Source organism: Chiloscyllium plagiosum, chromosome 13, assembly GCF_004010195.1.
Source record: "Chiloscyllium plagiosum isolate BGI_BamShark_2017 chromosome 13, ASM401019v2, whole genome shotgun sequence".
In the NCBI taxonomy this organism is placed as follows: Eukaryota; Metazoa; Chordata; class Chondrichthyes; order Orectolobiformes; family Hemiscylliidae; genus Chiloscyllium; species Chiloscyllium plagiosum.
The window spans coordinates 34499208-34512611 of NC_057722.1; the positions used below are offsets into that span (position 1 = coordinate 34499208).

A 13404-nucleotide genomic window follows, 5' to 3' on the forward strand; every position below is an offset into this window, starting at 1 on the left:
GTCTCTTTTATATCTTTCCCCTCTCACCCTAAACCTGTGCCTTCTAGTTCTGGACTCCTCGACCCTGAGAAAAAGACTTTGTCTATTTACCTGATCCATGCCCCTCATAATTTTGTGAACCTCTATAAGGTCACCCCTTAGCCTCTGACACTCCAGGGAAAATAGCCCCAGCCTGTTCAGCCTCTACCAATAGCTCAAATCCTCCAACCCTGGCAACATCTTTGTAAATCTTTTTTGAACCCTTTCATAAACAAAAAAAAATCTAACCGTTGCCCCTTAACAACCAATGAAATTACCATCACTGAATTCCCCCACTATCAACTTGCTAGGGGTTATCATTGATGAGAACCAGAATTGGACCAGCCAAATAAATACTTGGCTACAAGAGTAGGTCAGAGTGTAGGAATTCAACTCACCTCCTGTGTACCCATCTACAAGACACAAGTCAGGATTGAGATGGAATACTTCTCCCTTGCTTAGATGAGTGCAGCTCCAACAACATTCAAGAAGCTCAATACAATCCAAGTCAAAAATGCCTGCTTGTTTCACATCCCATTCACCATCTTCTACATTCACCTTCTCCATCATCAGTGCACTCTGTCAGCAGTGAGTACAATCTACTAGACACCATTGAAGCAACCCACCAAAGTTCCTTTGATAGCACCTTCCAAACCTGTGACCTCTACCCCCTAAGACATAGACATGGGCAACAGATGCATGGAAATACCATCACCTGCAAGTAACTCTTGAAACCACACATCAACTTGACTTGAAACAATACCATCATGGCCTTAATGTTGCTAGGTTAGAATCTTGGTGCTCCCTCCCTAAAAACATTGTGGATGTCCCTACACCCCAAGAACTGCAGCAGTTCAAGAAGGCATTTCAAAATTATCTTATCAAGGCCAATTTGGGATGGGAAATAAATGCTGGCTTATCTACTGATATCCATAGCCTATAAATGAAAAAAAAATCTGATATTGTTACACTAGCAATTCCATGTATGTGACTAGATGAGTTATTCTTCCAGTGTACCAGTATGAACACAATGGCTGAGTAGCCTTCATCAGTGCTAAAATCAATCTATGGGCCAGATTTTCCAAGAAGTGGCATATTCGCATAGATTGCCACACCATTTTCATTTACATAACATAAAACATCTGCATTTCTGACAGGAGATTCTGATAGGGTTCCTTCAGAAACATAGTGCTGTATTTCCATTTTGACAGTTCCCTCATAATGCAGAGCAGTCAGGGGAAGGCAAACTGCTCCTTTTTCATAGCAGCCAGTTATTGCATTCTGTGATTTATCAGTTTGACAATCACATACAGCAACTTTGACAGCTCCTGTGAAAGACTATGTACATATAGGAAAGTGTAAGATCTGGATGCTGGGAGAGAAGAATACCAGGTAAGTAGGGGCAGGATGCCAGGTAGATAAGGTGCCAAATAGGTATTGGATAGCTTGCCAGGTAAGTAGGGTACCTATTAGGTAGGGTTCCAAAAGGGTAGGATGCCAGTGTGATAGGTACCAGGTGGGTAGTATGCCAGGTAGGTGGCATATAGGATGCCAGGTGGATAAAGATCCAGATGGATAGGGAGACGATGCCAGGAAAGTAGAATGCCAGGTGGCTAGGACTCTAAGTGGATAGAGGGAATTAGCTGCCAAGTGGTTAGGCTGATAGGTCTCTGTGTAACTTCCAGTTTTGCTGTGGGAACAGTAATCTGGCTATTGGAAAATCTAGGCCTATGATTGTATTCCGTCTGGTCACATTCATCAGTTTACAAAACCAAATAGAAGAATGTATTAATTTTGACTACATTTCAAACAACTGCAGCATAGCCCCGTACATTCAAGACATTCTCACAAAGTTAAATTAACTGGTATCGCATTAACATCATTGTGCACTACAAGATGTGCAGGAGACCCACCAGAATAAGTTAATGATTTGGGTGTGAAACGTGCTTAAAGCAAATACTTGTTTTTATCTCTTGCCTTTTGTGACTTCAGGCTGTCCCAAAACATGTTACAACAACGAGTTACTTTTTGAAGCAATGTAATATGGCAGAGAGACACTCAATTTAACACTCTATCCTGAAAGACAGAGCCCTGAGACAACATTCTCTCGAAGTTGTACAGGTGCAGTTAAAACTTATACCCAGGTAACAAAACTGGCTAACCACAAGAAATGGTCCCTTTAAGGTGCACATATGTGTATTCATGTGGCTATCATAAAAGGACAAGAAAACATAACATATGGTGCTCATAGTGATGGGATTTTAAGGAAAATATTGTTTATCTCTGTGCAACACTCTTTCGGTATTGTATTGGAGCATCAGCCTAGACTTTTGCTCCATGGTCACTGGAACCAGATTTGAGTCCACAATCTTCTGAATCAAAGTGCTACCAACTGACTCACTGCTGATAATTACACAAATAAAAGTGAAAATGGAGTCAAGGTAAATGGAACAGTTTGGCAGAACAAATTCAAATGAAACCAATGGGCTGGATTTTAACTGTCCAATGTGTTGGTAGTTAGAGAATGGTCACAGAGTGAGGAACCAAGAGTTTCAGCTGTTGACTTGTCAGCAGTTTTTCTTTAACCTGCCACTGCACTAGCATCTGATTTCCAGGCTTTCAAACCATTCAGTGGGAGTGGGCATGACAATGCATGTCCATCTATTTCAGCTCAAGTTATTACAGAGACACTTCCATGATAAAACTTTAGGTGCTGTACGGAAAGGCACTTAAGCAGTTCAAGAAACAGCAGCAAGAATAATCAGCACTTTAGACAGAAGCAGCAAATAGAGAAACAGAGTTAGCATTTTAGGTCGATGACTTTGCAAAATCTGCAACATTAGAATCACGACTTAGCAAGCAGGACCACATTTCACTGTTGCCCCTTAAAGCTGGTGCTGAGAGTTGTAAGAGCCCATCAAGAGAATGAGCAGAATTCTCCCAGTCCCTGAATAATTTAGCCAATGGCGAGTCCATTGGGAAAATATGTTGGGATTGGTAAAACTAGATACTTGGTGTCAAGAATCAAAAAGTCCAATTTTCCACCGAAAGTTTGAACAGTGAATTAAGAATCTTGCTAGTGAGTGCTGAGATACGTACATGACTACATTTATGTTTCATTATTACCTATTCTCACCTCATTTTTATGCTAATTTATACCTCAGTTTGCCATCCTCTCGCACAGTAGAGGGAAAAACTTGACAGTGATATTCCCTAACATGGAAGTCTGAACGTGAACCTGGCAGCTGCAGCTCTCCACTTGCTAGCCCAGGCCTCCATGTTGGCCAACTTCTCAGGGTGTGATCCAGCAAGTACCTGCACTCCCATTCACGATTAGTATTCGATACATACCAGCCTCCCCACAGCATCAGGTACTTATAACGCATTAATATGTACTTAGTTCAGTTTAAGTCACTTTTCATTCACTTTAATGCTTTACTTTGGAGTCCATCAACACCTTTCACTGATATGCTGTTGCCAAGCCACTTTGTATCTCAGGCAGAGTGTACCTCAGTGCTCTTCAGTTGCCTTTGCATTGCTTACTCACTTCATACCTACTTAAATGCGTGAGCATCTCTGCATTGCCTTGCCTTTTTGCACTTTGCTACCTCATTCAGAACCTACAGGCTCATGATACTTTTGTCTTTCCTTGCCTTTTAGCACAGACACAAAGCCTGGTGGATGTCATGGCTGCTAGCAGTGATCAGTCAAGGGATTGGACATGTTGCTGTAAGGCACTGTGCTATGTCAATGTTACAATTACACAAAAGCTTAGGTGACAAAAACACTGTATGTGCTTTGGACAAATGGGTATCTCAAAGTCTAAAGGGAGTAGTCCTTTGTCATGTCAGGGAGCCCACACCAGTCAAGAGTGGTGTACTAGGAATGTGGACTCAATCAATCACTCTGAGCAGTCAAGGTTTGGGGAATGGGCCACGGTCAGTCTGCAGGTACAATACAATTAGGGGGATTAAGTTAAAGTCAATTAAGGAGCTGCACAGAACTCAGTCAGAGGTCTGGTCACTCACTAATCAGCATTATCCTTCGAATCAGTCACAGGGGTACACCATTGTCTATCCTTGGTGTCTCTTCACTGAAAGCCAGTGGGAAGCGAGTGGAGAGGAGGTTGTCGGTAGGGAAGTTGGGAAGTCATTTGTGGTGATTGGAGGCAATATGCTGGGATACAGACGGGATGATAATTATGATGGGACCAAATCAATGGTCAAAAGATGATAACAGATTATCACCGCTCTGGCATCAATGTTGGCATAAGTAAGTTGAAGGCCTGGAGCTCAACGGGCAATGTTGGGAGATAAAGACTTAAATGAAAGAGTTGGGTGGGAACATGTGGAAACTCAGAACTGATGAGGTCAACAGGGAGCTTACAACTACAACTACTAATGTTACAACTACACAGGCTGTTGGTGGCATTGCTGTGTACAGTTTTGGTCCCCATATTTAAGAAAGGATGTGTTGACATTGGAGGCTCGTCAGAAGAGATTCACTAGGATGATTACTGGGCTGAAAGAGTTGACTTATCAAGAACAGCTAAAAAGGTTCAGTCTTTATTCATTAGAGTTTATAAGAATGAGGGGTGATCTTACTGAAACATACAAAATTCTAAGGAGGCTTTCCACTCGTGGGAGAATCTTGAACCGGGAAACACAGTAACAGAATAAGGGGACACTTGTTTAAAACTGAAATGTGAAGGAATTTCTTCTCTCAGAGGATAGGGAAAGTTGGGAATTCTCTCCCAGAGAGTTGTGGGGGCTGGATCACTGAAGATGTTTCAAAAGGAAGTAGATAGCTTTTTGAAATATCAGGGAGTTAATGTCTATGCTGAAATGGCACGAAAGAGGAGTTGAGGCATGGACAGAACAGTCATGATCTTGTTGAATGGCAGGATAGGCTTGAGGGGCCAAATGGCCTACTCCTTCTTCTATCTCAAGCAACCTTGACCATAACATTGGTCATTACTCATTGATCACAGCCATCTCTGGAAAGTAATTTTAAAAGATTAAGATTAAGATCACTTTTAAGTTTTTTAACTAAGATTTTAATCTTAATTAAAAATAATTAATTAACAAACTTAAAAGTGTCATCTGCAGACCATACTTCACTAAACAATCCAGAGTCTCATGGGCTGCACAAGAGCAAGGAACTGGATTCTTCTCACCCTGAACTGTAATGTATTTGCCAATATGCTCTTAAGTATAATATTGCCTTTCTTATGAAATAAAGATTGATTGTGTTGGGGAACAAGGTTTCAACAATCATGCAGCATTTACAATTTCCTACAGTATTTGCATAGCATGAATTGGGCTGCGTATATCAGAATATGATCCACTATAGAAAACGTCCAAAGAACAGGCATTCCATATTCCTCCTTCTATGGAGTCTTTCATGTCCCACAGTACAGAGGACTATACTGTCTAAGTGTCATGCAAATGCTAGAAGATCATACTACCAAGGAACTGTTCTGTATCTAATAACCCCAACACAGGTTCTTGGATCTGTTACCAATGGATCAAACCACAGAAGAGATTAATGTCATTCTGGCCTTGGTGCAGTGAAGTCACAGAGAAACTGAATTGGAACAAATGTGCAGGACCAGCAGCAACCTCTGCTGAGCAGCTCCAGATGCAGGTTCTATCAGGATGCAGAGGTAATGGTGCCCACGGACTAATTTTCTCAATGCTACTTCCTCGCGAAAAGTAAGGCACATTGCTGCCACAGACTAGGGGTATTCCAGGACCTGCTGGAGCTGGATCTATAACCTGAAGGGGCAGCTGGCCATCCTATCCTGGTGACATCTGCCTTAAATGTTTATGCAACTGGCTACTTCCAAGGAGTCACTCAGACCTGTGCGATCTCTCTCAAACCTCAGATGTATTAAGACTGTCCCTGATGTAGAAGCCAGATCATATTGTTTAATCTTGTTTCTATTACGTATTCAATGCTGCAGCCTGAACAGCAGATTTTATTAATAATCTCTAGGTGTAGAGTGCTATAGACTATATTTACGTCTTGACAAGAGTACCATAACATAACACAGCTGATCTCATCAACAAAAGAGTTCCATTCAATGAATGTACAAGTTTTCTGTGATTATCAGTACCACACCTCAGAAGTCTGTGCCAGGTTATTCAATGCTGCAGCCTGAACAGCAGATTTTATTAATAATCTCTAGGTGTAGAGTGCTATAGACTATATTTACGTCTCTTGACAAGAGTACCATAACATAACAGCTGATCTCATCAACAAAAGAGTTCCATTCAATGAATGTACAAGTTTTCTGTGATTATCAGTCCCACACCTCAGAAGTCTGTGCCAGGTACCCTGGGAGCTGCCTTGGTCCCTTTATCTTTCACAGAAGGAAATGCAGCTTCTTTTTAGGTTTGTTTTCTCGTTCTTTTTCCAGTTGTTCAATAAAAGGTCATGTTTTCAATAGTTAAATGTTTTACAAAACATGATACTCACTATTAAAGAAACAGTAACACTCCCTTGAACAGGGTTCTAACATGGCATGGTGCTAGGAACAGGGAGCCTATATAACTAGGTGCATGCTGTTACAGTTATGACCGCAGTTAACCAGATAGGTGATGTTACAAAGCAGTGAAACATTTATGAAAGTGAAGTGATATTTTATTTCCAGTGAAGAATCGTCCATGCTACGTACTCCTAGGTATTGTTCTTTTTCCTTTCTCTCCTACCACATGCACAGTGAAAGGGCTATTCATGGCTGACCATGATTGACCTGATGCCCCCAGTCCTGAAGAAGGGTTACACATGAAACATCGATTTCTCCACCACCTGGCTTGCTGTATTCACCCAGCCGCCTGTCTGGCTATTTTGTGCTTTAAATATGGCATTGGCAGAAATACCAGAGGTGCTGTTGGTGATATGTACTTTACTGCTGGTGAGCATACTGTAGCACAAGCTTGCCCTGCAAAATCACAATGTACATAGTGAGACGAGCAGTGGAGAATTGCATGAGATAGCTCATTCGAGCTCAGAGAGAAATGCTGTATGAAACACCCTGAAATTGCCACCCAGACATGTTTAGGGGTCACCAATTCCTTTTGGGAATGCCGCAGCTGCCCTGCAGAAACATAGGATTGCATTTCCTGTCGAGCTCCAGTACTAAGGCCTTCAACACTGATTCACTCATCCTAAAGAATCCTCTTCCCAGACATTCCATTTTATTTATTTACAATTGCAGCAATATTATTTTGTAACAGCCTCCTTTAATTCGGTGTTGTTTCCCTTTAAGAGGGGCAGACTATCTTTAAAAACAGAAGAGTTGTTCCCCCATATGCTGTTGGTATAAGTTGCTTAGTTTCCTTTTGTGTGCTGTGGCAACCAGGAGAGCACAGGAGTCACTGGCTGAAGTATTCAAGTAAATGAGAGACAGTTAGTACCTATTTTGTGTGCTGCTAATCGCTATTTCAATGGATCTTGGCAGCTCACAAATCACAGTCATCATGCTCCAAAAGCTCAGCACACAGAAGATTACTGACCAAAATGCTTTGTTTCAAGTATTATTTGATATAAGGCCAATGCATCTTTTCCTTAGAAATATCAAAGTCCAGGAAGATATATAGCTACAGAGAGGGAGAACGCATTGGTGGGATTAGTTATAGCTTTCCCTCACAAAAAAAAATTCTTAAACTGGAATCTTAGAGGGATAGAGCAACGTGGGCTGCAGTGAGATGTGTGGCAGAACCAACTGATGAGTGTAGTGAGGCTAATCTTGCTGCAATCATATCATTCCACCTTGATATGCTTTCCACAAGGAGATTCTCACTAGGCAATAGCAAGATGCCAATTAATAGGGGTTAATGCTGCATAAACACCTCATGAATGCTACAACTCACCTCATTAATTTTCTGCCTTCCACCTTACCAAACTTAGTAAACAGGTTCCATGTCAAGAAAACCTGACAACGAATGAAACAAGTGCGTACCTATCGAATTCAGCTCGCTGCTTGCTCCAGTTGACCTCTATGTTGGAGACTGGGCACCACCATCTCATGGAATGCTCCATGGGCACCAACCATACACAACCCAATATCCACCAGCATCAAAATTCAAAATATGGCAGCCTATAACAATCTTCATGGCACAATTCCGATCCACCGACAGGATGTTTCTACACCTTGCTATCATTGTAACTCTGCAGAAAGAACACTTACAAACTCAGGGTAATGCAGCCAACTACAGGTGGATCAGATTATATCTCCGGGTTATTCACTCATAGTACTCACTCATTCAAAGCCTACCTCGATTCTCACAGTTTCGCTGCCTTGCATTCCCTTGTCTTTTTGTGTTTTGCCCCTTTAGCCAGAGATACCAGGTTCATATTATTCGTATGACTGCTGTGTCGCTCTGCTGTTTAACGCAGACACAAAACCAGGAAACTTGTCATAGTTGTCAACCGGCCTCAGTAAAGTTAAGAGGAATATCTTTCACTCTGGGATTTCCTGCACAAAAAGTCAGCCTAAATAACAGTCCATGTCCTGCCCTGGGTAGTCGGAGTCAGAATATTTTCCTAAGAGCTGAGAAGCCAAAGAACAGGCAGCACGCTACCCTTTTTGATTCTGTTTGCACTATTCTGGGCTGCCTTCCTCTTGGAACAAGGAACAGGCATTATGGGAAATGAAAGTAGATTGTACAGCTATCACTGATGGTGTGAGTGATGAGGTTTCCTGAGTGAGCGAGTAGATATTGCAGGGGGCATACAGAGTTAGTGGCATCTGGGGTTGGAGTGGATGAGACCAAGTAGGAAAGATGTTGCAGGCAATAATGAGAGTAGTAGAGCATGGGCTTTGGTGAGAGGTGGATGCAATGGCAGAAATAATGTGAGGTAATAGAGAGATGATGGAACTAACCCTGGTGGAGCAGAGAAGAAGGTATTTACCTTTTTTCTGATAGTGCTGGACACTTCTCTAGAACTGAGATAGCTTTAATGCGGGTGGCATCCTGGCATGGTCTGGTGGTGTCCTCTACTAATGATCTGAGGGAAGGACAATGTCCCACATAGGCATCACTCCTATTGTGCAACAGCTTCAGGACCCTGCACATCCAGAGCAAACAGCAGCAACTATGCAGGATAGCAGACTCACTGCACTTGCTTGAGTGCACCACTCAAGATAAATGGTGCAAGTGCAAGGGATGCCAGTGAACTCCATGATATCCACTAAGTGACAAGTTGTCCCTGGAATGACGTGTGATAAGATGGGTGGAAATCGGGTATAAGGGACAGCATAGGTGGAGTAGGTTATTAATGAGGCACACTGGATAAGATTGGGTGAGAAATCCTCCAAAATACTCAATACAATTTGGACTTAGCCAGAACAAAAACATATGATTCAATCCATACAGCTGCAATGGACTGAATGCTACTAATTTTTAATTGTTCAATTTGAAAATGATAGATAACCCTGCAAATAAGCAATAATCTTGCACACTTTCCAGAAATCATAAACCTGCAATATACATGTGAATCTAAATTTTCAGTTAAATAGAAAGTCTCAATGTAAAAATAAACATCTCAGAATAATATAATGAGAGTTTTTCAAAATATGTTTTGTTGTTTAACGATCATGGTATGGAGCCTTTGGCATTTTTGATTTCCGTAGACTTTATATTCTATGATATTCAACATAGAAGTTGTATTTAGAACTGTGTTGTTTGATTTGGATTCTGGAATATGTTATTGAGAAAAGTTAAATAAAGATTTAAGACTTGGTATTAAAATAGCCAGTTAATATTATAGATGATCCTGTGGCAAAGCACACATTACATGCAAGTCTAAATCTACTAAAAAGTGTTCCCTGAAATGCGTAATTGGATTCTGGATTAGTTGGAAGTGCTGTGCAAAATATAAGAATTAATGAAAAATAAATTGTGACTGACCAGTACAGAAAGCAAACTGCAGAGAACATTTATATGAAACCTAATAAGAATCTAGAAATACAACTTTAAATCTGTCAGTCAGCTGGAGCACATGTAAACATCCTGTACATACGGAGGTTTAATTGTTGCAATATGATTTATGAAAAATGCATGCTTGTATAGTTTTATAATCTATAAACAAGGGTAGTACTTGACCATATGAATACACATTTAAAATAAACAAATTCCTAAATAATAATGACAAATGTGAAGTCACAAATTATTTAGAAGACAAATTAGAGCTATCATGGTACTATTTCCATGCTATAGCCTGTGGACACCCCAGGATGTCCCTTGACATTACTTAGTGATAAACAGTAAGCATTTATTTCTCAAAGTTGAAGCCTCCCTATACCCATCTTTGCAGAAATGCAGATAACTATTTTAAACAGTAACCTGTGAAATTGATGAATGCTCTAACTTTATCAGTATGTCTCTGAATATCAGGAGTGTTTTTTCTGCATCAAATAGTGTTTTAGATCAGCAAGAAGGGAAAGGTATTTAATAAGAATTTATACAGGTGGCAGGTATTGAAAAGCGAAATGCCTGCAAGACAGACACTGATGCAAGCTGCTCTGTTGAAAATGACAGGCAGGACATTGGAAGGGATATTGAGCAATTTTCTCTTCACTTTTGGTGAGGGAATGGGACAGGGGTAGAGGGGTGCTAATGGGTGGGTGGTGTGGGGATGGTGGAAAGTGAACAATATGGTCAAGAGAAGAAAAACATGTGACCTTTCGCTTGGAACTGACCAATAGGGATCTTGTCAGGAAAGCAATAAAGTCCAGGCAATTAGATCATTAGATTGAGACTTGACTTCATCACAAGGTACATGCTGAACCAATGAAATCAATGAGATCTAATGTTTTTAATAATACTGATTTGGATTACGAATGTAGGATAATTAAATATTAAAACAAATTATCTTTCAATTAAAGTCTAAAGTAATAGAGGCAAGTTCTAGAACAATTTCACAAGTAATCATTCAGAAATTATTTTATTTAAACTGGCGCAATTGGAAAAAGTTGTTCAGCTGTTCTTCACCTTCATCAAGGAGTGGTGCCACCTCTGGAATTGAATGGAGAGAGAAGTTGCTTCGTTTACGATATCTAATAAACTGTGCAGTAATCTGTAGGATGTTTATTAAGGATATAATTGGAAGATCTATGATCAGCAACCTATAAACTTGTATAAAATATTTTGAAACAGATCATAAAAAGATATGATCAGAACTACGTACTGTATAAAACACACCCACTCCACACAGAATGATATAAAGCAAATCTATTGTAGAAATTAAAATGTTGATCACAGAAACTCTACTTCAAAACTTTACTGTTTTCATCAGTGATTGCATTTTGATTTTACATTTTCCTCATGATGCATGTAGTGATTATGTCAACTATGTGGGATGTACAAAAGGTCAAGCAGTTCCACTATAGTTATGCCATTATCCAAGAAAGTTAATAAATGCCCTAGGTACATTAATGACCTGTATAAAGAAAGGATATTGCAATGTGCATGGAAATAGTATATATTTAGGTATCCCCCAATTTATGGACATCTGATTGATTCCTGAGATTCAATTCAGGAATGTATTCACCTTAATTTTGATGATCTGATGAACATTTCCTGTATTTACAAACAACTATTCTTTATTATCTTCCATTGTGTTCATACCAACTTGCAAACACACTCATGAATGGTATCCATTCACAATACAGGGGTTACCTGTATTTGGAAAAATGTGAGGCTGAGAGCATATGACATGGGATTGGCCAAAATTGAGCATGACGCTTTGAAAAGGACACTATGTCTGTGACAAGGAAGAAAAAAAAATCACTAAATTAGGTCATAGCACAAGAAAAGGCAGCAGGGTTAAGTTAATAAATAAGGTAAATATTAACTAGCTATTACTTAAATTAGAACAAACAATTAGTTTGAAGACTAAAACATAGAAGCTATATTGAGTAAACAAATAAAATTTAACAAAATGAAAAACAAGGTTACATGGGGATTCTACAGTACATGGTGTGCGACAGTTTTTAGATTAGGTTAGATTACTTACAGTGTGGAAACAGGCCCTTCGACCCAACAAGTTGCTGGGAGATTATGAAGGGCAGTGCAATCTGAGATGATTAGTTTTGAAGTAAAATTGTGATTAACTTCAATTCAGAATTACCTCACTGGAGTCTGATGTGCAGACATCACAGAACGTCAGGACATTCAAGCAAATCACACTCCTTCAATGAGACAGTGGTACAATTCTGGCTAGTGGTCAGGAACATTGTAAGCAGGTAAGGGAAGCCCAGGAACAGTAGCGAAGGAACCTTAACCTTTATCCTTCTCAAACAAACACAAAATTCCTTCTGCCTGTATGAATGAGGGAAATGTCTGAAAGGTAGTGACTATGGCTTTGGTTCAAGAGGCCATTCAAACTGAGGTATAGGAAGTCACAGGGAATGGCAACAGTTCTCTGTAGTTGTGAAAGAAGTTGCATAGGTTGTGTTGCCTGCAGAGTGTTAGATTATGGATACCTCCTTGCATGTGGAGAAGATTCTAGCTGTGAGAGGGAAGGATCCATTTATTGTGATCCATTTTGGGCATTAAACAAAAGAACGATCAGCACAGAGGAAAGGTTAGAAGGATTTGGGAAAGGATAAAATCATAAATGTCAAGATTTGATAAGACTGTACAACTGAGTAGTGATTTGGCTAAAAGTAAGCACAGCAGGTCAAGAAAAGACAAAGCGAAAAATTAGAATAATGCATTTGTGATTAAGATGGTAGAAGGAAAGAGTAGAAAACAGTTAAAGCTAAACGAATTACATCTCTATGTACAAAACATTTGAAACCAATTGTATTCATAATAGCACATAAAGAAATTGAGAACTTTGAACTAACAGCCATCTGGGTGAAGAAACACTAAGGTTATCACTAAGTAAATATTGCAGAATATTCGATCTTTAGAAGAATCAGATAACATAGAAATAAAGCAGTGGCAGCCCTGAAAGTAAAACATGGGATAAAGATGAGAAAGGGAGAAAATAACACCAAACATCAATGTGGAGAATCAGTTTAGGTGGAACTAATGAAACAATAAGGGACAGAAATCAATGGTGGGAATAAATAACAAGTTCCTAACAGTATTGTAATGTAAGACATATTATAAATCAAGAGGTTAGAGGCTCAAGTAGCAATTATAAAACAGTGATCACAGGGGACGACTTTTTTTTAATCATAGAACATAGAACATAGAAGACTACAGCGCAGTACAGGCCCTTCGGCACTCGATGTTGCGCCGATCCAAGCCCACCTAACCTACATTAGCCCACTATCCTCCATATGCCTATCCAATGCCCGCTTAAATGCCCATAATGAGGGAGAGTCCACCACTGCTACTGGCAGGGCATTCCACGAACTCACGACTC

At 40.0% G+C, this 13404-nt stretch overlaps 1 protein-coding gene across 2 annotated transcripts in view; it reads right to left on the reverse strand.

Annotated features, from left to right (window-relative positions):
* Nucleotides 1–9947: 9947 nt before the first annotated feature.
* LOC122555908 (lysosomal amino acid transporter 1 homolog) overlaps nt 9948–13404 on the reverse strand; it is a 47240-nt gene continuing 43783 nt past the window's right edge. For both annotated transcript variants that reach the window (XM_043702174.1, XM_043702173.1), the window contains exon 9: nt 9948–11103. In XM_043702174.1, the coding sequence (XP_043558109.1) occupies nt 10972–11103 (132 nt within the window). In that variant the 3' untranslated portion in view covers nt 9948–10971. The remainder of the gene's footprint in view (nt 11104–13404) is intronic.